General features: G+C 46.9%; 2 protein-coding genes across 3 annotated transcripts in view; one reads left to right on the top strand and one right to left on the bottom strand.

Annotated features, from left to right (window-relative positions):
* The first annotated feature begins 453 nt into the window (after positions 1-453).
* On the top strand, positions 454-10,064 carry LRIF1 (ligand dependent nuclear receptor interacting factor 1). 2 transcript variants are annotated; one of them, XM_062509625.1, is made up of 4 exons: positions 454-535; positions 4,112-5,636; positions 7,037-7,315; positions 8,536-10,064. In XM_062509625.1, exons 2-4 carry the CDS (start codon positions 4,125-4,127, stop codon positions 9,001-9,003), a joined length of 2,259 nt encoding a protein of 752 aa, XP_062365609.1. In that variant the 5' UTR covers positions 454-535; positions 4,112-4,124; the 3' UTR covers positions 9,004-10,064. The 2 variants fall into 2 exon arrangements, with proteins under 2 accessions (XP_062365609.1, XP_062365607.1); XM_062509623.1 differs by lacking the exon at positions 7,037-7,315 and having other exon boundaries at positions 510-535.
* An 8,626-nt stretch (positions 10,065-18,690) lies between these two features.
* The window catches only part of DRAM2 (DNA damage regulated autophagy modulator 2), a 28,523-nt gene continuing 22,350 nt past the window's right edge, over positions 18,691-24,863 (bottom strand). Inside the window, exons 8-11 of the mRNA XM_062509466.1 lie at positions 23,840-24,017; positions 20,529-20,611; positions 19,494-19,586; positions 18,691-19,008 (exon numbers count right to left, since the gene is read on the bottom strand). Coding sequence (XP_062365450.1) covers positions 18,901-19,008; positions 19,494-19,586; positions 20,529-20,611; positions 23,840-24,017 — 462 coding nt within the window. The 3' untranslated portion in view covers positions 18,691-18,900. The remainder of the gene's footprint in view (positions 19,009-19,493; positions 19,587-20,528; positions 20,612-23,839; positions 24,018-24,863) is intronic.

Here is a 24,863-nt window from a genome sequence, read left to right as displayed (position 1 = left end):
AGATTATTATATTTTGTTGTTAATTTTATATATTACGTCATACATATTACATATAAAGCTCAGTGATAGCATGCAATGCTTCCCACGCGTGTATGCGTTCACCCCACTATCTCTGACAGATACCGACCCTTGCAGACTTCACAACATACTCTTCCATATGCAAATTGCCTATTTAAACACCCGCCCACACTCCGTGGTGCTGTCCCGTGGCCAGCCCGTGGCTCATGCACACCCGAGCAGGCCGCTGCCTCAGCCACTGCCACGACCCCCGGCCGGACCCCGCCCGTGTCCGCCCTGCCCGTTTCCGCCCGCACCGGAAGCGCTACGCCCGCAGTGCCGCTCGCGGCCGCAGGGCGGCGCCACATCCCGGAAGTGGCGTTCCGGAAGTAGCAGTTGCAGGGGCGGGGCGGGCGGAAGTGACGCGCATGCAGAGCCGCGGCGGGGCCGCCCCGCCATGTCGCGGAGCCTTGAGCAGCGGCCGGAGTTGTGAGTACGGGCATGCCCGGGGATCCGGCACGCAGGGACGCCCCGCCAGGTACGGTCCCGCCGCTCCCCGCTCTGCCGGGACCCATGGGCGTAAACGGGAGGGCGGGGGCGGCGGCGGCCCCGGCGGGGGGTGGCGGGGAGGGTGTCGTCCTATTCGTTCCTTTATTTTCCATTCCTTTCTTATCCCTTCCTTTCCCATCTCTTTCTTATCCCTTTCTATCTTGTCTTCCCCTTTTCCTTTTCCTTTTCCTTTTCCTTTTCCCGTTCCCATTTCAGGCAGAGCAGAGTGTCCTGGAGACAGTTCCAGACCCTCCCCACGTGTGGTGCCATCTCCGGCTTGACGCCAATTGTGTTATGCTGTTGGGGGCTCTTGGTACTTGCTGTCACTGAGGTCTCATCTTGGTGGGGGTGGGGTGTGCTGGAGGCAGCCGGGAAAGGGGGAGTGGGGATGTGAGTGGTATTGAACCTTTCAGTCATGGAATTGTTTCCTTTGGAAAAGCTCTTAAAGATCAATGAGTCCAACCATTCAACAAGCACTGCCACATTCACCATTAACCCATGTCCTCAGGTGCCACATCCACTCATTTTTTTTTAACACTTCCACAGATGGTGACTCCACCTCTGCCTGGGAAAGCCTTTACCAGTGCTTGGCCACCCTTTCTAGAAAGAAATTTTCCCTAGTATTCAACCTAAACCTCCCTTGGCACAGCTAGAGGCCGTTCCCTCTCCTCCTGTCCCTGTTCCCTTGGAGCAGAGCCCAACCCTCCTGGCTGTCCCCTCCTGTCAGGGAGTTGTGCAGATCCAGAAGGTCCCCCCTGAGCCCCCTTTTCTCCAGGCTGAGCCCACCCTCCCAGCTCCCTCAGCTGTTCCTGGTGCTCCAGCCCATCCCCCAGCTCTGTTCTCTTCCCTGAACCGTGGGTCACTTTCATGGATCAGGTACTTCATTCCGATCAAAGCATGCAGGAGTGGCTGTGTTGGGTTATCCTGACTGGAATGGTGCTGAAGGAATTCTCCAGGCTGCCCAGCTCTCTGTGGTTCTGTTCCTGCTTTGTGCTGGGGAGCTCAGCAGGCCCAGCGGCTGCAGCCATGGTTTGGCTCCTTTTGCTTTTCCTTGTCTCTCAAGAATTCTCAGGGTGTTTTTTGTGTTCACGGATGAGTTTAGTGTGATTTCTGGATCCTGGGGCAGCTGTGGGATCCAGATTGGGTGTTTTTGATGGCTACAGATTCTACCAGAGGTTTTGTGGCTGGAGGAGAGCTGTGGTCCATAGCAGAGCACAGGGACTGTTTCCTGGCACATCCACAATTATCTGTACTCCAGGGAATATTCCACAGTGGATGAAAAGAGTTCCCAGAAACAATTACCATCAAACAGAGAGTTGTTTTTCTGCTATTATTGAAAGCTTCTGGTTTAGGATAAAACCTCAGGTCACTAGAGATGGCTCAAACTGAAATTCTGGTCAAGATTCCTCCAAATTCAACATCAATTTTTTAATTTCCTTTAGATGTTGATAATGATAATAATGATGATTGTTGTGTACTATCTAGATTATATGTTACTATATATTTATTTTTATCATTGCTGTAATTATAACAATTTTCAGATAATTCATGGAATGAATGCAGCTGTATAAAAGAAACATGTATCAACTACAACCTATGAATTTTACTTTGTCCCTGGGTGTACATTTCCAATTGACAATAAATTACTAGTTTGCCACTTCCTAGATCCAACTGAACCTATTAAAATAAACTCTTTTGGTTCTCTGGAGTGGCCCATAGTGCATGGTTATTTATTTGCATTTGTAGATGAAAGTTGTGCCTAAAGGAACAGTTGGGAGTGAAGGCAGATGGAAAAGTACCTCATTGTTCCTTTTGATGACTTTTCAGGAAAGTTGAGCCAGTCTGTCTCTTTGGTCTCCACTGACACATTTTTTAATTACACAGTCAGGATTTCATCCTTTCATGTGGGAATCATGTGCTGGTGGTCACACTGGATTTGGTGAATTAATTTATTTGGCAGAAAGAAATATTCCTATTTCTTGAAAATATACCAAGGGTGTTTTTGTTAATGCAAGCATAAAGGACAGAAGGTGAATGTTTGAATACTCAGTATTTTGTGTTTTGTGCTGCCTACTGAGAGTAATGAACAGTGAGAGAAGTTTAGACTGTAAAACTGGTGTGTCTGGTCAAGAAAACAGGAATGCTGGTGAACTGAAGGAAATGTAGTTTATTCATTTTATTTTTCTGTCTTGAAATAGTAAGTAAAAATGGGAAAAGGCAAAGGTTGGCTGACTCTTGAGCAGACACAGTGGTGGGACGCAGGACTGAGCTCTCCCAGGCACTGCTCCAAGCTGAGTCAGAGGCCCCCACAAAGACAAAAAAAATGCTGGTTTCAAAACTACCTGACAGAAAGCAGAACACAGCACTGATGTCCTTGGGATGGGACTGGGAACTACTCCTATATCTGTTTTCCCAACGTATTTATTGATGCAGGAAGTCAATGAATGGGATGGAGCTGGTGCTCTTGGTGACTCTGGGTGGAGTTGGCAGCTGTGCCTTTTAATCACTCTGGATCTGCTGTCAGGAACAAACTTCCTGTGATTTGGTCTCTTCTTTCCAGTGAGGGCAGCTCTGTTTGCCCACACATGTCTCTGCAGTGCTTTGGGCAGTAGATTGTTCTGCTCAGAGTCCAGGAGTTTTTGTAGAAGAGCCTGCTTTGGGCAAACTACCCTGGACTGGGAAAGGTTTTTTGTCTTGCCATGGACTCAAAAAATCTTGGCATTTGGAGCAGTCACAGCTAAGTTATGTTTTGACAAAATCTGTCTGTCTCTTGATGAGTTCTTACCTTCACCTGCAAGAAATCTCTGTATTCTCTCCAGATGTCCCTGGTGATGTTTCCATATGTTCCTCCTTGATTTTGAAGCCTTTTCCTTCCCAGACTTAGACTTCTGTTCTCAAAAATGTGTATAACCCAGTAGCCTATGAGGGTTTTCCATCTCTTTGAGGGTGAACCACCTCTGTGGTCCATATCTGGCTCAAGAATGCTGGGCGGATGTGATGGAGACACAGGAGCCACCTGTTCCACAAGATAAACACATTCTGCTTCTAAACTCCTTTGTTGTGTCTGAAGTAATTTCTGCTTCCATCTTGCCATGCAACCACTTTCCCTGCATTTCCCTGAAGTGTTCCTGAAATTCATAGTTCATAGCACTCAGGAAGGATATAAATGGTAACAGGGAGGTGGGAAAGGGAAAAATAAAGCTTCTCTGGGAAATTGGGAGGTAGTGCTTTCACTTTCATAATGAAAGGCCCCATAAGGGGAAGAATAGGTAATGTGAGGTGTTTCCTGGGGTCTTTTGACTTATTTTTAATCTGAGAAAGATGCCATTTCTTGCTACTCTCGGGTGTAGAAGTTGGACACTATTTTCAGAGGTCTCAGGTGGTCTGAAATGGAAACTCAGGTAGGTCAGTAGGAAGTTCCTGAATATTAGCTCAGGCATTTTCCAGGAGTTAATCTGCTTCAGCCCTGGGTGTAGAGTTCACTGATGCTCATGAATTAAAGTACCTATGCTTGTTCACTTATACTGCCTTTCATTTTTCTCTCTTTTCCCTTTTCTTTGTTAAGCATTACAGGCTGTATGTACCGAGTTGTTCAGACAACGGGACCAGATGGAAAAAACCTTCTGAAATTGCTTCCCATTTCTAAAACTTCTGGAAGCTTTGTGCCAATAGTTCAGTCTCCAGCCATGCCAAATAATTCTAATGCAAATGTTTCTAGCCCAGTCCATCTTACTTTTAAGACACAGCTTGGCAATACTACTGAATCTTCATCTGTTAAAATACCTATTTTTCACCCTCCTAATCCTGGAAGGATTATTCTTACGAGGACATTAGACAAGCAGGAAAATGCTAGGGCAGGTTGTGAAAAGGAAAGCTTGATTCCAAGTGCAGCTGCCAATGCCCAGAGCAGCTGTGTGCCCATGGATGGAGTGTCCTTGCAGAGCATTGCCATCACAAGCTCCTCTCACCAGAGCAGCACAACCTATATGGTGGTGAACACCAAACCCCTCCCAGTGACTGTCAAGTCTCCAGTGCTGCCCTCTGGACACCACCTCCAGATTCCAGCTGATGCAGAAGTGAAATCTGTCCCAGCATCTCTTTTGCCACCTGCAATACAGCAAAAAATCCTGGCAGCTGCAGCCACCAATGTGTCTGGAGGGGCCGACAGTACAAAAACGCCGACGGTGATTTATGTGTCACCTGTGAACACAGTGAAAACCTCCCAAGTCCTGCCCAAGCGCTTGCAGAGCTTTTGCCCCAAACCTGCTACAGAAGTTTCAAAGACACTGATTGTGACAGCTGCCCAAAAGGGGTCTGGTTCTTCTCCTGAGCCAGTAACATCCGAGGGGCAGCAGTGCCAGCAAACTCCCATGAAATGGATTGTGCAAGAAACTGCCCCGCTCTCAGCAGCTTGTCTTATCCCTGTAAAGTCTTCAAATAATGTGGCTTCCAAGATCCTGAAAACTTTGTCAGACACAAAGAATGTAGAAGTTAATCCTGCAAATATTTTGCCACTCTGTTCTAATAGTCCTGGTGGAAACCAAACCAAAATCACACCTTTAAAAGATAATGCTCTGGTTATGTACAATGGGAAGGTCTATTTATTGACCAAAAGAGGCTCTGATGTTCTGTCAGCCCAGGCTGAAAAGCAAACATCTTCCTCTTCTGATGGTTTACTTAAAAAGGAGACACCCAAGCAAATTACTTCTACTGAAGTCAATAAAATAACCAGTAAAGTGGTGAATCTGGTGTTGTCAAAAAGCAAAGGAGTGGTGCTGTCTCAGAAAGACCCGAAACCATGTGCAGTCTCCAAAAATTCATCACCAACTGGCTTAAGAAATTATTTGAAGTATACACCTGCAGCTCTGCTGACATCAAGTGCTAATCAGCAGGATCCCACTGTAATCCAGAGACAGAGTTTGCCCTTCACCAAGAGCGTTTCTTGCAGTGGAGTGATCCCAGTTCCAGCAGTAGGGATGCAGGAAAGTGTGTGGCAAAATGGCAAAGACATGAGTCATTCCCCAGGAGCAGCAGAGGCTGTGTTGCCTCAGGCTAAGCAGGAATGTGCTGTCAGTGAAGACTGGCCAAAGGTAATAAATCATAAATATGCCACCTCAGTATCTGGTCAGTGGTTGTGTGGTCCTGGTTTTAGGTGGGATAAAATGTCTCTTGCTGAGTTTGCACATTTTTGTAACTGGGAATGCTTTATTTCCAGGTATCCTGGAAGTGCTGCTCTAAGGTTGGTTCTAGTCAATAAAAGGCCTTTTTCCCAATAATTTTGCACTGTGCAAGTGAAAAATGCATAGAAAAGAAAGGGGTGGAGGAAAGGTGGCTCTTGGTTTCCTCCTAGGATAAATAGTTAGCAATAACTGAACTCCAGGGAGGCTGTTCATGGTTTGGGCTACTAGATGTTGATGCCACACGCTCACAGCACAACCTTGGGGTTGTAGGGGTTGATGTAGGGTAGAGAAGGACAAGTTTGTGGCTTCACAAGAGGAAAATAAGTTGGAAGAGCAGAGTTTGTCCTCCAGAGACAGCTCTGGTGTGGCACTATGGGCTCCACACTTCACTTGCTCCAACAGCCAGGAGCTGCGTTTCCTTCCTGCCCTGCTCTGGTGGGGAGGGTCCAACTCCTTCACTCCTGGGTTCACATCAGGCAGAAGGAACTCTTGAGATCCTTAATAGCTGCATTGACATACTCTTTTAAGATCATAATGTTGAAAATATGTTAAAAGTTGTGAGCCTCCAATCCCCAAACTCCCCATGCAGGATTTGGGGTAATGTTTTTAGTAGCTCCAGAGGCCAGAATGAATTTGTCTCCAGAGAAGAAAATATTTCTGAAATTCATTAGCATTGTCCAGGCAGAACAGAAATGTCAGCTGAGTGTATTTTTGCAAATTTTAGACATTTAATTGTTACAACAGACTGTAAGACCTGGTATTTTGATTGTTTGTCATCTGAAAAATGGTTGAAATACCATTTATTTTCTTCAGTGCGGTGTGGTGCTGAGTGTCAGCATTTGCATTTGCTTTAATCTTGGTAAGAAATAGATCAGCAAATTTGGTGTTCTTTTTCCTAAATTTGCAAACCTCCAGACTGCAGAGTAATGACACTACCCGCTCTTCCCTCCTCTTTCTTTGGTATTTTGAAGGGGTAGAACAAGTGATTCTTTTGTTGGTTCTTTTATTTCTGTGTTTGCTGGTTGGCCATGACATTTTCTGGATGTTCCACAATGTACTTGGGGTGTTAAAGAACAAGTGTTAGACCTGTGATAATTTGCATATAATTTATCAAAATTGGCTTATCTGTGTTAAGTGTTACCTGTGTTAAATGTACCTCCTGAAGAATGGCAGACAAAATAAAGGTTCACCTGTCTTTCTAGTACCTATTTTTTCTAGATGAATATATTTTATCTAATTATATATATATATATAAGGAGAGAGAAAGTGAGAGAGTGATTGATGCCTCTCTCACTGTTTCTGTATTTCAGATCCAATGTGAAAAGATGGATTCACCGGGAAAGGTTATTCAAATCAAATACCAAGAGCACCCACACTGGAGCCAATACTTGGAATTAAGGAAAAAATTTGGTCTCTTTAAGGAAGAGAGAGTTTACCTTATGAGAATACCATTAAGGGCCTTCTGTGAGAATCCAGAAGAAAGGGTTTGTTCCAGTGACAGCTTGGAAAGGAAAAATGATTCTTGCAGTTCATCCTCATTGGATGTGGAAATAATGAGTCATCATCAGGAATTTGTTAAAGATGAAAAGGTATCTGGGATTTTTCAGTGCTAAACACACTCAGAAAGCAGCGTATGTTTAGTCAGTACAGAGCTGAGGGTATTTGGGGCCTCCTACCTCTGGATTAATCAGGAGACTCAGGACTTGTTGGGATCTCTCTGAGAATTGTTCCTAGAACTTGTTTGAGGTTTCTGCATGACTTGAGCACCCTCTAGGAATTTTTGTCCTCGTTTTTGGGTTCTACTGGATGAAATTTGAACAACAAATGCTTTTGAGAAGACTGTCCCTACTCCTGTGGTGATGGTCCTTGTTGGAATAGGGGCCAGACCTTGGGATTCTGATTTATATTTAAGCCTCTGCAGGTGTTTATGTTTGTCTAGCAGTGCAGTGGGTACAGGCAGAGGAATGGGTTTGTTAAATTTACTTGTGGATCTGTCCAATTATTACAAATAATATAAATGTACAAATATAAAATTGTTATTGGTTGGGTACTTCTGGAAGGAAGAACTTCCATGTTAATGCATAGGAAGGGTTTTATCCATCCAAGTATTTCCGTTTGGCTGCATTTTCTTCTCAATCAAAGACTTTCTCAGGTTTTGCTAATTTTGTGCTAATAATTGAGCAGAACCATGGCTGCTCTTAACATTAGCAACATTAATATTAACCCATTCTTTAGAAGTGTCCAACACCAGGTTAGTTGGAGCTTAGGGCAACCAGGTCTCATGGAAGGTGCCCTTGCCCATGGCAGGGGTTGGAATGGAATGGGATTCAAGGTCTCTTCCAACTGAAACTAGGGTGTGATTCGAGTAATCCTGATTTGAGTAATAAAACATCTGGGACGGATTTAGTCTGATAATGGACATTACTCCTTAGATTGAAGTTTTGGAAATGTAGACATGAGGAATTCTTCTACACTGAATTTTCCCACCAAATTAGAAAGTTTTTTGTCTTGCTGTAGCATTAACTTAAACAGCCACAGGAGATGATGGACATGCCCAGGGAAGGCAGACATGCAGTGTTGACTAAGGAGGGAATTCAGTGTTCTGGAGCTGTTAACTGGGAATCTTTGCTAGAAAAACATCAAACGCAGAAATATGTTTGTTCCTTTCCTGAAAGAAACTCCTTTCAGGCAATAATTTTAAAAAGCTTGCAACAAATAACTCATAATTTATGGTTAGAGAACTTGGTGTTATTTTGTAGCTGATGCTGAGTTTAACAGAAGTGAATTTTGTCTGTTTCTAACTGTGCAGATAATTGTGGATCTGGAAGAGGATTTGATTAGGAAAAGGAAAATAAAATCCTCACCTTTGTTGGACAGTGGCAAGAGGAGGAGAACTTCGATCAAATCAGCCACAGGTCCCAGTTTAGAAATCACCAGCTCAACTTCCAGTGCACTTAACAGGAGTATTTCACCTCCACCAGCCTCACCACAGCCAGGTGTTCCCACTGGCTCTGTCGGAGTGTCCCAAGGGAGGGACTTGGAGCAGAACATACTCCCCTGGTACAGTAACACTACCCACCCAGAGATTTCAGTTTTAGTGACTTCTGAACAGGATACTTCCATTCTGGAAGGTTCTTTCCGAGATGATGCTTTCCCTGTGGCTCCCCCGGACCTTGATGAGACGATAAGGGATGAAAAAATAAAGCGACTGAAGCAGCTCCTGCGGGAGCGGGAGGCAGCGCTGGAGGAAATGCGCCGGGAAATGCAGCAGAGCTGAGACACCTTTCCTGGGGATCCCAGCCTCATCCATCACCTCTTCAGTGACTTCAAGAGGAAATCCCTTGCTTAAGTTAATACTTCTGGTAGATGGTAGAGCTAGATGAAGCTTAAGTATGTGTGTATTTAGAGAACTGTAGGTTTTTGTTAAATGCCAGAAATAAGGGACTTGGACCATCAAATTCTATTTCTGGGACATGATCCAAGAGCACAGACAAAGGGCATTTTTACCAGCATGTTTGAATTGAAGGAGTTCTATATTAGTCTTAGCAAATAAACTTTCCCCTTTTGAATTCCATGGCCCGGCTCTTAGAACCCCAATGCAAATTCCAAACCCCAGTTGTAGATACTTCTTTATTTTTCTCATGTGCATGAGAACTTTGATGAATTCCTGAGAACTGTCAATTTTCAGAAGAGGTCAACACTCAGTGGTTAATAAATGCTATTTAAAGGATCTGGGAATTAGACTTTAGACAGTAACAATGCAGATATTTATATAAAACCTATTGCAGATGTGAAGACAGAGGCAGGAGGAGCCCTGTGACAGTTGTTTGGATTCATGGCTCTCTCTCTCATTATTGTGAGCCTTCATAAGGCCATGGCCAGCTGTGCAATGTGGAAATTTGGTTGTGGGGTTGTTTTGGTAGGGTGGGATGTATTTTTTTAAACCATTCTATTAACAATTTCTTGACGCCAGAAGACTTCTTTATTCCTGGGTGGTATCTTTAACAATTCTCATTGAATGTCTTTTAATTTGTTGTTTGCACATGTCTCTTGCCACCTTCAGTTATGGTACCTTAGTTTGCCTTGTAGGAGGGGATGTGCCCTCAGACTGTCTTTGCATCCTTGTTTTAATAGAACTTCATGTGTATTTTCCCACCATGCTCTGTTTTGTGTATAGGGATACCTTTCCTTGTCCTTTGTTGTCCATGTCTTTGATCTTTGCAGGTTCAGTCTGTTGTTTTCAGTTTCCCTCCCACCAATTAATAACTTTTTGCCAGCAGAGTTTGTCATTGTTTTGTTCTTGTTTCTTTATGTTTATGTTAAACTTCATCAATCCTGGCAGAGCTCTGCTGCAGATTTATGTTCATGAGTGGCTATTTTTTTTCTGACCTTGCTTTAGTTTTTATTCTTGCCTTGTTTAATTTGTTTAAGCAAATTTTTACATGCAGGGTTTTCATTTATTATCCCATGGATGCCCAGTTTATAGGATTTTGGTGGAGGATGGATGTTTCTTGGAGAGCTTACTCCCATCTTCCTTATTTATATAAGTTTTGGCAGTGGGAAAAATTCCAGTGGATTGGAGAGGCAGGAGAGGTTTTTACAGGGGAAGAAAGAGGAAGTTCCTGCTCTGAAGAATCACAGAATCAGAGAAGGGTTTGGGGTATAAGGGACCTTAAAGCTCATCTCATTCTACCCCCTGCCATGGGCAGGGACACCTTCCACTATCCCAGGTTGTTCCAAGCCCAGTTCAGCCTGGCCTTGGACACTTCCAGGGATGGGCAGAGCTTGATCTAGACCAAGGTGATGGACCAGATGCACTGTGGTGGGTGAGGAGGGAAGGTGAATAATGAAAATAAACTCTGCAGTGATTGAGATTACTTGATAGGAGGGAAGTGTGGTGGAATAAAGAAGTCAGGGTGGTACTGTGGTATCCATGGACTCACTGTGTATGGAATGGATATTTTGGGACAGAATTGACTGTGGCCAGCTCCTAGACACGCACCTGCTCCACTTGCCCCCTTCCTGTGGGATGAGGGAAAATGGAAGAATGGAATTGTGGGTGGAGATAAAGGCAGTTTAGCAGATCAAGCAAAAACTGCTTGCACAAAAAGTAAAATTAGGAATTCAGTCATCACATCCTGTCAGCAGGCAGAAGATCAGCTGTGTCCAGGGTCTCTGTGTGCACAGTATTCACTTGGAAGACAAATACTGTGACCAGAAATGTGCTTCCATCCTCCAGCTTTCATAAAGCTTTTATTTGCTGAGCATGGCCTCCTGTGGCATGGAATATTCCTTTAATGAGTCTGGGAAGACTGTCCAGGCTGTATGTGTTCCCAGTTTCTCATCCATCCCCAAATTCCTGTCCATCCGAAGCCTGCTAGGCGGTGCACAGTGAGAGGAGAAAACCTAGATGTTGTGCAAGCTCTCTTCAAAATATGGATGTGATCAGCAGTCTCCTCAAAATCCCAAGCACAGCATGACATGTGGCTACTGTGAAGGACATTGACTCTATCCTACCTGAAAGGATGAAGTGGGAATTGGGAAGGAGATGGAGGGAGCCTTGTGTAATGTGTTTGGTGCTGCAGTCGCCTGGTAAATACTCTTCCAACAGGCTCTGCTCAGTTACTCTCCTCTGACAAATGTCTTTCGTCTGTTTTCCAGTGATCTCTGAAAAAATGAATAAAGCTGAGTTGTCCTCTTATTTCACTTGAGGATTCCAGCATTGACGTTCTGCAATGCACCATCTTCTTTCTCCCAGAACCTCTTTTACCCTAAGAAAGTAGTCCATTTGCCTGAGTTTTTTTTTGTAGAGATTATAAGATACTCAAAGTTGGGAGAAGAATCCTCACTGCAAAATTTTGAAGAAATGTTACCAAGATTTGGTGGAAGAAAGTGAATAGGCTATGTCAAATATAGTGATAGAAGACACTGTTTTCAAAAAAAAGTGAAGCCAAGCATGGAAGAGAGAGATCTTCCTTGGAACAGCATCAGTGCAAGGTTGGAGGGATCACTGAGAGCCAAGAGAAGCCTCTTGATGTGCCAATGGGGGAAAGTTGTGCCAAGAGAAGCAAAGGGGCTTCTGGCAGCTAAGGACCTTGAGGCTGTTGGAACTACTCCTCATCCAGACTCACTGTCTGCAGCACAGATTGGATTTTGCTGCCCTGTTCATCCTTGAACTCCTGCGATTTATGAAGAGTCTGTGACAGGAACTAGAGTTGTGGGAATGCTGGCTGTCACCCCAGGAGTGAAAGGTGACTGGTGGCCACCCCTGAGTGCAGCCCAGGCTGGCAGGAAGGTGTTATACACTGAGATTGTTGTGCTTAGTACATATGAAAACTGGATTTAGGATATGTGTTACAACTTACTTCAAGCAAATTCCTGGGAAGAATCAGTGGAAGACCTTTTAGGAATTTCAGAGTCCAAAGAGCAGAGGTGGCAGTGAGTGCTTGACAGAACAGATCAGGAAGCAAATATGGTGCTGGGCAGGTTGCCAACATCAGCCAAACCTGGCACCTTGGAGTCCCTGGCCAGGACTGTCCCTGTGCCTGTCTCCTGTACTGGGAGACCCACCACAGCCCCAGAATTTCTCTGTGAGGCACAGCCCTTCACAGAGGTCTGTCGTAGACATAGAATCATCGGATCATTTAGCTTGGAAAAGACCCTCAAGATCATCAAGGCTGACCATAAACCTGAGGTAGCTGAGCCCAGCACTGACCCAAATCTGGGCGTTGCCAGATGCAGGCCCAGGAAGCCACCTGGGGGTGGCTTTGAGGGGGCTGTACCAGGAACACCCATCAAATGAAGCTCTTGACAGACAATAGCAGTACCTTGTTCACAGCACAGCATAATTGATCCAGGAGGTTCTGGAATGTGTTAAGGGTAAAGTTCTTCTCCAAGTGAGAGAGGAGCCAGCAAGGAGAGGAGCTATTCTGGACCTTGTGCTCACCAACAAGGAGGACCCAGTGGGAAATGAGAAGCTCAAGGCCAGCCTTGGCTGAGCGAACATGGAATGGTAGGTTTAGGATCCTCAGGGCAACAAGGAGGGCACAGTGAGCCCTGGGATTCAGGATGCCTCTTCAGGGTTGAATTACATGGGATAAAGCACTGGAGGGAAGAGGGGCCCAGGAGAGCTGGTTGGTATTTAAGGATCGCCTACAAGCTCAGGAGTGACACATCCCAGGTATGAGGAAGTTGGACAAAAACTCCAGGAGGCCTGTGAGTGTGAAAAAGGAGCTGCTGGACAAAGAGTGTGGAAGCAAGGACAGGCAGCCTGGGAGGAATACAGAAGGATTATCTTAGCAGCCAGGGATCAGGTTAGGAAACCTGAAGCCCTGGTAGAATTAAATCACGCCAGGGACATCAAAGGCAACAGAAAAGCTTCTATAGGTAAACTGATGATAAAAGGAAGACTGGGGAAAATGTGAGCCCTCTCCAGAAGGAAGCGGGACACCTGCTTACCAAGGACATGGAGCAGGCTTTGGTTCTCAGGGTTTGCGCTCCGTCTTCTCTGGGAAATGACCCAGTTGCACCATCAGAGTCATGGGGCAAAGGCAGGGAAGAATCTGCCTGGGAGAAGGAAGAACCATCCACAGTAGGAGAATCACAGAATCCCAGAACCTTTAAGGTTGGAAAACCCCTCCAAGGTCATCAAGTCAAATATGTGTCATTGAGTCCAACCTGTAACTGATACCCACCTTGTCACTCAGCCCTGAGCACTAAGTGCCATGTCCAGGTACTCCCTGGACACCTTCAGGGATGGCGACTGCATCATCTCCCTGGAAAGCCCCTTCCAATGCCTGAGCACCCCTTCCAGGAAGAAATTCCTCCTGATGTCTAACCTGAAACTCTCCTGATAGAGCTTGACATACCTCTTGTACGTTTCCTTTTGTCCTGTTCCTTGTTCCCTGGCAGCAGAGCCTGACCCCTCCTTTCAGGGAATTGTGGAGAGGTAGAGGGCCCCCCTGAGCCTCCTTTTCTCCAGGCTGGGCTGCTCAGCTGTCTCATCCATTCCTAAAAGGACTTATGCTCCATACCCTTCACCAGCTCCGTTCCTTTCTCTGGACTTGAGAAGATAAAATTCAGGAATATTTAAAGAATATGAAGGTGCACAGATCTGTGGGACCTGATGAGATGCATCCATAGATTCTGGGGAAACTGGCAGAGGAAGTTCCTAAGCCACTCTCCATCATATTTGAGAAGCTGTGGCAGTTCACTGAAGTTCCCTCTGATTGGAAAGTGGGAAATTTGATCCCATTTTTCCAAAGAGAAATAAGGCAGATGCAGTGCACTACAGGCCAATCAGTCACACTGGTGTCCAGCAAGATCATGGAGAAGATTCTCCTGGAAACTGTGCTAATGCACATGGAAAATTATAGGTGATTGGTGACAATCAACATGGCTTATCTGAAGACAAATTCTGCCTGACAAGTTTGGTGGCCTTGTTTGACAAGGTGACAGTGCTGGCAGGCGAGGGCAGAGTGACTGACATAATCTATCTGGACTGTGCAAGGCATTTGACACTGTCCTGCAGAACAGCCTTGTCTCAAAACTGGAAAGACGTGGATCTGATGGGTGGAACTCTCACTCCCTGGATAAGGAATTGGCTGGATGGTGGCACTCAAAGGGTTGTGGTCTGCAGCTGCAGACAAGGATGTCTGAATGGAGCCCAATGACAAGTGGTGCCCCCAGGGGTCAGTGTTGGGACCAGTGCTGTCTTTGTCAATGATATGGACAAGTGGGATTGAAGCACCCTCAGCATGGTGCTGACAGTGAGATGTGTGGTGGGGTCACATGCTGGAGGGAAGGGATGGGGCATCCAGAGGGACCTGGATGGGCTGGAGAGGTGGGATCGTGTGGACCTCATGAAGTTCAACAAGGCCAAGGACAAGATCCTGCCCCTGGGTTGGCACAACTCCAGGCTGGGGGATGAATGGAGCAGCCCTGAAGAGAAGGAGCTGGGGGTGTTGGTGGATGGGAAGCTCAACAGGAGTGACTCCATCAGCGATGAGGAAAGGCTGACAGATGTCATTTTTTCTGGATTTCTGTAACCATTTGACGTGGTTCTCCCCCAGTATCCTTCACTACACTGGAGAGATGGATTTAATGGGTGGACTGTAAGGTGGATAAGGAGTGACTTGGATGGTCACATCCAGGCAGTTGTGGTCAACAGCTCAGAGTCCCAATGGACATCAGTGACCAGTGGTGTCCCTCACAGGTCTGTACCGGGATCAGTAGTGTCCCTCAGGGGTCTGTACTGGGACCAGCATTATTTAATATCTTCATTAACCACAAATGAAGGTATCTAGGGCACCCTGAGCAGGTTTGCAGGTGACACTGAGCTGAGGTGGCAGGGACACCCCTGAGGGAGAAGGTCATCGAGCGGGATCTGGACAAGCTCAGAAATAACCCATGCGATACTCAGGAGGTTTAACTTGGTTAAGGCCAAGTTCCAGGTGCTGCATGCGGGTCAGGGTGACCCCAGGATGGATCCAGGCTGGGTATAAGCAGATGGAACAACCCTGGGATAATGACTTGGGGGTGGACATGCCTCAGCCCAGAAACCCCACAAGCCCTCGACTGATCCCCCAGTGCTGGACACCAGGGGAGGGGGGGTTCTGCCCCTCTGCCCCACTCAGGTGAGACCCCACCTGGAGAGCTGCCTCCAGCCCTGGGGGCCAACAGCAGGAGAAGGATGTTGAGCTGCTGGAGCAAGAGGAGGCCATGGAGATGCTCTGAGGGATGGAGCCCCTCTGCTCTGGAGCCAGGCTGGGAGAGCTGGGAGTGTTCACCCAGAGAAGGTGAAGAGAAGGCTCCAGGGAGACCTTGGAGATCCTTCCAGTGCATAAAGGGGCTCCAGAAGTGCTGGAGAAGGAATTGGGACAAGGGATGGTGTCACAGGACAAGGGGGAAAGGCTTCCAGAGGGTGGGGTTAGATGGGATATTGGGAAGGAATTGTTCCCAGTTGTGAGGGTGGTGAGTTCCTGGCATAGGGTGCCCAGAGAAGCTGTGGCTGCCCCATCTCTGGAAGTGTCCAAGGTCAGGTTGGATGGGGCTTGAAGCAACTTGGGCTAGTGGAAGGTGTCCCTGTGCATGACACAGGGGTGGAATGAGATGATCTTTAATGTCCCTTCCCACCCAAACCATCTTGGGATTCTGTGAATCAAGATCTGAGGACTGTCCACAGAATAAATCCTGGGGCAGAGCTGAACCACAGCCACCCACAGCAGTCCAGGCCAAGGATGCTGAAGCTTGGGTTCATGTGGAGCTCATGGACCAGGAGTGTGTGAGGAAGTCCCAGGGGACTAGTCAGGGCAATTTGGGTGTATTAATGGGCCCTGTCAATCTGTTCAGTGCTTGGCTAGTCAGGCATTGGAAGTGGCTGCCCAGAGAGCTGGTGGAGGCATCGTCTGTGGAGTTGTTTAAAGGGTGTCTGGATCTCTCTGGGTGATGTGATTCAGGGGTTGTGGGGCTACAGTGGCAGTGTGGGATGGACCTGGATGGATGATCTTGAAGGTATTTTCTAACCCATACCCTGGATCATGACTATGTTGGTCAGGCTGCAGAGAAGGGGGAAAAGGCAGGGATTCACTGGGAGTGTGTAACTTTGGAGCAGCTGGGAGCAGGGAGCTGCTCCTTGGTGCTGCTTATCCCTGTCTCTTGGCAAAGGGTGATGTGGCAGGATGAGGGTTTTCCTGGCATTGAGGAGTTTGTTAAACAGAGAAGAGTTGGATATTCTGAGGCTAAAATTCCATGGACCTGCAGATGACCAGGAATCCCATTATGTGGTGCTGGGTGGTAGGGGAACAGTGAGGAGGCTTTGGGGGGGATTAACTGTTAACCCAGGAATGTACTGGTTTGGGCAGTAAAATCATAATCTTTGAGGTTGGAAAAGCCCTCTGAGATCATGGAGTCCAACTATTCTCCAGCACTGCCAAGGCCACCATTAATCGTGTCCCCCAAGTGCCACATCCACATGTTTTTTTAAAATCCCTCCAGGACTGGTGACTCCACCACTGTCGTGGGCAGTTGTGCCAGGACTGAATAACCCTTTCAGGGAAGATGTCCAACCTAAACCTCAGTTTTCCCTGGATGGCTCATCACAGTGACATCAAGTTAAAGAGAAATTCCTGCTCTCTGAGGCAGGAATTCCTTCTGGGAGCAGCAGGTTGGAAGTCTGTTGTCAGGATGAACCTGTGTTTCACAGGGATCCATGGAGAAAGCAGTGAAGGGGAGGTGAGGAAAACACTGGGAGCATGTCTTCTAGAGTCTCCTTGAAAGCTTCATGAATGAATCAATTGGGATTTTTTCTTCTCCCATCATAAAAGGCAAAGAGCTCTCTCCCTCCTCCACAGGGATCCTATCACTGTTGGAACCATCTCTTGCTTAAACCATTTGTCTAATGAGCCTTGAGGGAGGCAAAGGATTCTCTCAGCTGAAGCATCACATTTTCTACATTGGAGCAGTTAATCAGGAACTGGGGTTTACCTATATTCCCTGCTTAGGAAGTGTGTGGCCAAGTGTGCAGTTCTCCAGGGCAGCTGGGATGCCTAAGGATTCATCAACAGGTAAAATACAGTACTTGGGAAATCTTCCCAGGCCATGGACCACAGGGTTCTTTGTGACTCCATGTGAATCACATCCACCTGTCCTCTCATCTCGCTGTCCTCAGCAGTATGGCATCTTTTGGCCCCAAATGTTGTTTCCACCTTGATTTTTGTCTGAACTCTGGCTGAACCAGGCTGGAAATACAGTAACAGGGTTGGAAACATCCCATTTAAATCTGGGAGAAAGAAGCTACTCAAGGAACTGCTGGGGTTTCCAGGAGACCTCCAGTTTAGATTCATTCCTCTTCTGGTGCTTTGCCTGCTCCTCCAGGAAGATGCCAATGTAAGGGATTCTGGTGTGGGATAAAATGGGCTAGAGCTCATTTACAAACCTTGAGAAGTAACTTGGGAAAGGAGCTGAGCTATTCCTGCCAAGCGGGGCTCAGAGGCAGCTGTGGAGGCACTTAGGTCTGTGTGCAATCATATATCCCCTTAATCTGCTGTACATTGGTAGAATTTGAGATAGTTGTTTTTAAGGCTTCTGGCTTGGTCTGGGCATGACTGTGGAGTGTGGGAGGTTGTCCCTATGGATTAACCCTGGAACCAGGTGGTGTTGTGGCACTTAGAGGCTTGTGGAGCTCAGCCTCTTGAGCACACAGATACTCCACAGGGTTGGGGTATAGGCCGTCAGCACTCTGCAAGTAGCTGGAAGCAGCTGGAGGAAGGAGAAGCTGGCTTAGGTTGGAGGCTCTCAGTGAGCACCAGGGATGTCAAGGACATGAGAACACGGGTCACACTCTGGGGTGTTTAAGGGACAGCTCTTGGCACGGGAAGGAACAGGACATGGGCTGCCTTGGCCAACTCTTCCACCTGTGCAACAGGGACACTTGGCATGAGAATTCCTGGGTCAGCGTGCCCGTCAGCTCCAACAACTGCCAGGGAGAGGGAGGGAGGGAAGGCCAGGTTGGACAGGGCCTGGAACAAGCCAGTCTAGTGGAAGGTGTCCTTGCACATGGCAGGGGGTAGAATGGGATGGGCTTTAAGGTTCCTTCCGAGCCAAACCCTCCTGGGATTCCATGGCTGTGTGGTTCCTGCTGCTCCCTGTCACTCCTCTCCAGAGCCAGCACAGGGCTATCCTTCCAGCAGGAGGGAGCTGCTCAGCTATCTCTTTACCTCCAGAACAGCCTGTGGTGTAAAGAGGGTTTTCCCTATGGGTTGCTCAAAGGATGGAGTGGCTTTGGGGTCCATCCCATCTGGCCCAAAGTGCAGGGCATGGATCAGCCCCCTGGGCCCAAGGAGAGCAGAGGTGAGGCTGAAGGCTCCACCATCCAAATGGATTTGGCCTGAGAAGCACTGGAGAGAGGAGGGTGAGGGAGGTGAAAATGGGAGTATAGGAAGAGATGAGGAGACACACTCTCGAATAACATTCATTTAATCCTTCATGACATTGGAAAATGTAGAAATGTCACAGACTCATTGACAGTACTGGTAACATTTGCATCGCTGTGGGTTAATAGCAAAGCCCTTGATGTCAAGTATAAGACAATCACTTCATACTTTTTTAAATATAAAATAAATGTTTAGAAATAACAGCTGTTATTGCTATTCAGTTCCTGAGTTCTCTCCATCTATCAGATGCTCCCTGCTATGAGCAGTGCCTGCTCTTCTGCCCTGAAGCTCCCTGGGTTCTCATGCAGGGTCTGGCCCTGCAGACTGACCACAGCTTGCAGGGAAATTTTCTGTGGAGAGAAAGCAAAGGGAGTCCCCATGAGTGGCTCCCTCTCTGCCTCAGCACTGGAAAGTTCAGTGGCCAGAGGAAACAGCAAAGATTTTTGGAAACACCAACAGATTAGCTCAGAACCATATGCTTGACTCCTAGCTGTGCTCTGGACTGGCTCCATCATTTGCCTTGTCCTGGAGGAAAAGGCCCCTCTGGCTGTGACAGGTCTGGAAGTGAAGCCAGTCAGGGACAGTCAAGGCAAATTAAAGCCAGCCTGATGCTGGAGCTGTGATAACACAGGAGGGACAGACTCTATGGGGGTCACTTAGAGTTTCTCATGGGTATCCAGCCCTGGTGACTGATCCATGCCAGGTTAATGGCTGGACTCCATCAACTTAAAGGTATTCTCCAACCAAAACAATTCCATGATCCCATAAAATCTAAGGCTGCCCTGCTGCACCACACAGGGCTATTCAGAAACAGAGAATGGTAATTTCCTTTTACCTGGAAGTCACGGATGTAGGTGAGGAAGAAGCTGAGGAAGGAAAATGCCAGCGACCACTCGGAGACGGTGCTGATGATGTGGGGGGTGTAGCCCTATGTTACAGAGGGGAAAAAATCCATGTGAAAACTGCTCTGGAACCTGCAGTGGCACAAGGATGGCTTGTGATTTGTGACATCCCATGTGAGATCCTGCATCCACAATTATTCCCACTGGAGACCAAAATCCCTTATTGTATATGGAATCTTCAAGAATGAAGTGCTGAAGAATGAGAATGACCAGGAAAACACCTGCTCCCACTGGGATGATGCGCACTGGGAATTTAATACGCACCTGCAAAACTTGAAGGCTCAATCCATAGCTCAATTAACAAAGAGCAGGGAGGTTCAAAGCCCTCCTCAAGATGCTGGTGGGATTAATTTAGTTACACTTGAAGAACAACAGTTTTGTGAGATCAGAACTTCAGCAAGTACTGGCACATGCTGCCCAGAGAAGCTGTGGCTGTCCCATGCCTGAAAGTGTCCAAGGCCAGGTTGGACAGGTCTTGGAGCAACCTTGGCTAGTGGGATGTGTCCCTGCCCATGGCAGGGGGTGGCACTGGATGGGCTTTAAGGTCCCTCCCAACCCACCTTACTCAGGGACTCTGAGGAACTAGTAGCTGGTTCAGCTGGCACAGTCCTTCCCTCCCCGTCCCCTCCCCTCCCCTCCCCTCCCTTCCCCCGTCCCCTCCCGTCCCCTCCCCTCCCGTCCCCTCCCGTCCCCTCCCCTCCCCTCTCCTCTCCTCTCCTCTCCTCTCCTCTCCTCTCCTCTCCTCTCCTCTCCTCTCCTCTCCTCTCCTCTCCTCTCCTCTCCTCTCCTCTCCTCTCCTCTCCTCTCCTCTCCTCTCCTCTCCTCTCCTCTCCTCTCCTCTCCTCTCCTCTCCTCTCCTCTCCTCTCCTCTCCTCTCCTCTCGTGAGCTGCAGGAAGTTCTCACCTGTCCCTCCAAATCCAGCAGGATTTGGTCTCCATCCCCTCCCCTCCCCCCTCCAATCACTTACTCTTTCCTGGGGGTCCCAGTGCAGCTTCTGCACCAGGTTCTGTCCATAGAGGCCACTGTACAACACAACCGAGGACACAAACACTGAGGGAAGAGGTTAAGGAAGATTCAAGGCCAAGAATGAGGAACATGGAACTTGCAGACTGTGTCAAGGGTGAGGTCTCAGCCTGAGGAGCAAGTAATGGTTCCATGGACTGTTCACATTGTGCCCTTCAACCCATAGTTTGTCCCAATCCACTGGTTACTGTCATGTCATTGAAGTGTTTAAACTATGATAAGATGTGAGCACTTACTGAGCATTTTAATTTAATTTTACTGGTATTTACCACCCTAAAGAGTCTTGATCTCTTTTTCTGATGGCTTTTCAATGTCTCAACCACCTTGCATTCTTGCTGTGGGCCACAGGTTGGAATTCTGTATCACCTGCAGCGAAGAGGATTTTTGGCTTTTCTGTTTCCCTCTTAGTCAATGTTTGAGAAGTGCTCTGCATTTCACCCCATGTGACAATGATCCCCCATTTAATCCAAGACCTTGATCTTTCAGGACAGTTTGATGTCACTTTTTCAACATACAGAGGGAAGATACCCAAAAAAGTGCTCCTGCAGCACAACAAATGAAACTCAGATCCTGAATTTATAGACCTGATTTTCAGAGGATTAAGATATTAACGTCTTCAGTGGTTAATGAAATTAAACATCAAGAGCCTCCTGATGTGAAAGATTAATTTTGGCGGTGAACAAGGCTGGACATCCTGGCACAAACATGGCCTTAAGAACCCAGACTTCCAAAGCTTATTAAAAAATTGTCATGAGTGGTTTAGGAGCTCTGGTTACTGATTGGACCACAGACACCCAAATTTCTGCTAACTGTTAATTTTCTGAACTGGACAGCTGTAGAAGCTGTTTGTTATCTGCCTGAGTTCCTGCTGCAGTGGAAATAATTCAATCATTGTGATACAAAAAAAAATCCTGGTTCCCACTCCCACCTTCCCCCATTACAGTGGGTCATCAACTGCCTTGCTCTGGGCTGGCAGTTCTGCTATTACACTCCACCACAGGACCAGGAGTATTTTCATAGATTCAGATAATTGTTTTGGTTGGAAAAAGACCTCTGAGGTTGAGTCCAATTATTCCCCAAGGCCACCACAAACCCATGTCCCCAAGTGCCACATCCACATGATTTTTAAATTTCTCCAGGGATGTGACTCCACCACTGCCCTGGGCAGTTGTGCCAGTGCCTGACCACCCTTTCTAGGAAGAAATTTTCCCCAATATCCAACCTGAACCTCCCTTGGCACAGCTTGAGGCCATTTCCTCTTGTCCTGGCTCTTGTTCCCAGCAGCAGAGCACAACCCCATCCTGGCTCCCCCCTCCTGTCAGGGAGTTGTGCAGATCCAGAAGATCCACCCCTGAGCCTCCTTTTCTCCAGGCTGAGCCCCTCAGCTGTTCCCTCAGTTGCTCCTGGTGCTCCAACCCCTTCCCCAGCTCTGTTCCCTTCCCTGGACACACCCCAGCCCCTCAGTGTCTCTCCTGTCAGGAGGGGCCCAGAGCTGTGCCCAGGACGGGAGGTGCCCCAGCAGTGTCAGCACAGGGGACAGGCACTGCTGTGACCCCAGAGCTGACACAAAATACATTTCCTTTTGTCTTCCAATACCCGTTACCATTTAACTCAAGGCCACGTACTTCTCCCTTCCCCATCTTTCCCTTATTACATTATGAGCTGTTAATTTAAAACAATAATTTCCCTTTTCTTCCCCTTTTATTTTTATATATGTACACATTATTATTTCTACTACTTCCCTATAATTTTGGTTAGACTACATTGGCACAAAAAGCTCTACAGATTTCAGGTTTGTGGGCTTTTGTCATCTGTAAGAGAAGTGTAACTTGCAGCAGATCATATTGTTCATAGAACATATTTTAGTTTCACCCTAGTTTGGGTCCTATTCAAAGCTGAAAATCTTGTTTGCTAATAGCAGAAATTTCTGATAAATACAAAAATTCTCTGTGTTTCTCAGATGATATCCTTGCTGTCTGAGCATCCTTCATGACGGGTAACAAGCTTGTGCCCCACTGTCCCTGCTCCTCTGACTCCTACAGATTCTATAATCCTGCAGCAGCATGATGGGAGCCCAGCGAGATGCTCCAACCTTGGGAAATGGGACATATGGTTTAGTGTTGGTATTGGCTACCAGCCTGGAAAAGAGTGGGATTGGTGGGGATTAAACCAGCAGCCTGAATACAGTGACAAATGGGACAGTGTTTAAGCTAAGGGTTTTGTAACTTGTGTCTCTGGAATCCAGGAGGTTTGGTGGTGTTGTTCTGTTTGACACAAAACTGAGTTTAATCTTTAAATCCAATGTTCAAGTTCTTTGTGGTGAGCAGGGGAACTGTTCTGGTGCAGTTTCCTTACTGTTTCAATGATTTGGGAGAGGAAAAAGGCCTCTATTTTTGAGTGGGTTTGCCCACATTTGTTACATAAATATAGGGATAAATGGGAATGGATCCCCACTGTGAGAGGGCAGGACTAGAAGATCCCTTCAATCCAAACCATTCTGTTTCTCTCTTTCTCTAAACCACACAGCTGCTTCCAGAACTTGTAACTCAAAGCTGAAGGGGGTGATGGATTCTGAGGCCAAGGGAAGGTCTAGGGAACACCAGTCAGAAATATCTTGTCTTTTGAACTGCAGGATGGGCAGGGAGGAGATCAGAGGTCAAAGTCCCCTCCCCTTAAATGTTCTCCAGACTTGTCTCTCTGGCAAGTGCCAGCACATCATCCCTGTTCTGGAGCCAGCTGGCACAGCCAGCTCTGGCTCCACATGGTCTGTTAGAGTATTGCCTCTTGTGCTACATTCCGAGTTTCATTTTTAGTTGTATCCAACTCTTAACACTCTGCACCATTCCTGTCCTCAGGAATACACTTTTATTTCTTACCTTTTAATTTTCCCCCAATGAAACCATCCACCCCTTAAACACACTTCCCTTTGGCTCCATATTTCTTAATTTAGTCAGACCTCTTGGGGATAAACTCTTATTTTCAGTCTCTGGTGTGCAGTAGGAAAGGGGAGGAGAAAGGGTAGTAACCATCCCTCTTACCTTGTTTTTTTAGTATCCAGGGGGGATATTAAAAGCATTAAAGGGATTAACCATTTTCCCTGAAATTCTCAGGATGGAATACAGAACAGGGCATGCTACAGGCTGTACCATCAAGGATGACAGGCCTTTTGTGGCACATGGTGGTGGTTCAGTTCAAGTAGGTGTAAATCCTGTGGAGGCTGCTGGGTTTTGGTGTCACTGTCCAGGCAAAGGATACTACTCAGGATGCTGGAACAGCTCCACAGGAACACGGCCAGGCGGGCCCAGAAGATGTCTTTGCTATGAAGTTCTGGTTGCATCAGGTAGGACAGGATGGTCTGAACCAGCATGTAAATGGACCCCACCCCGAAGGTCAGGCAGGCTCCCAGCACATGGATGTAGTACAGGATGCATTTCTAGGGAAAGGAAGTGCTGCCTGTGGAATTTTCTTCTCTAAACCTCTGGCATCCACCCCTCAGTGACATTCTCCCATCCCCAGCTAAGCAGTTCTGGACTGTGCCAGTCCTCAGCAGTCTTTTCCTGGAAGCCCCATTGGGAGATGTCCAGAAGCCAGAACCTGCCAGCCTCTGGAATTTCTGCTTTTGTTAAGTTCTTGTGGTGAAGTTACAGCTCTACCTTCAGTACAGGAATTTTTGAGAGCTCTTGTCATAAATGACAATATCACAGGAAGTGGGTGAGAGAATCCTGCAGGTGGGCAGGGAATGGGAGTGACATTTCTACCCCAGGAACCTGTTTATCTAGGAAAAGATTATGTGATATGAAAGATTATGTAATACAGGACAGACACAACACAATTCTAGTACCCTATTTTGCATTAAAAATAATAAGGTTTTGCATTTCTCTGAATGAACTCTGGCTTGAATACAGATTGTTTGTCTAATCTGGGAATACTCTGAGTGAACAGAGTTAAATCAAGCAGCAGTACTTAAAAATACCACCAGAAGAACCAACTGTCAAATAGCAAAAATAACTAAAACCAGAAAATATTACAAAAAACCCAACCAAACTAAAAATTTATAATTAAAATATGTGTGCGAAAACCCGTATGTGTTCAGCCCTTCCCTCTCATCCCCATCTTAGCACGTGAGCCAGAGACAGGGAACAAAAAGTGTCATTTGACCTGTTGCACAAGGCAAGGCCTGGCAGCCTCCTGCACCCGAATTGTGCAGATGTTTCCTGCCCTAAAACATGAAGTTCTCTGTGTATCTTACTGAATAACTCTTAAGATCAAGCTTTTCCTT

This window comes from Cinclus cinclus, chromosome 27 (genome assembly GCF_963662255.1).
Source record: "Cinclus cinclus chromosome 27, bCinCin1.1, whole genome shotgun sequence".
Lineage (NCBI taxonomy): Eukaryota > Metazoa > Chordata > Aves > Passeriformes > Cinclidae > Cinclus > Cinclus cinclus.
Note: the sequence above shows the minus strand (reverse complement) of the source record. Positions and strands in the feature narration are given on the sequence as shown.

What these genes read in the sequence shown, in the direction of transcription:
- LRIF1 (XM_062509625.1), top strand. Translation starts at nt 4,125, where the DNA reads ATGTACCGAGTTGTTCAGACAACGGGACCAGATGGAAAAAACCTTCTG. An exon ending in TCAGTGAAGACTGGCCAAAG is followed by an intron (nt 5,637 to 7,036) that starts GTAATAAATCAT and finishes TCTGTATTTCAG; the next exon opens with ATCCAATGTGAAAAGATGGA. An exon ending in AATTTGTTAAAGATGAAAAG is followed by an intron (nt 7,316 to 8,535) that starts GTATCTGGGATT and finishes CTAACTGTGCAG; the next exon opens with ATAATTGTGGATCTGGAAGA.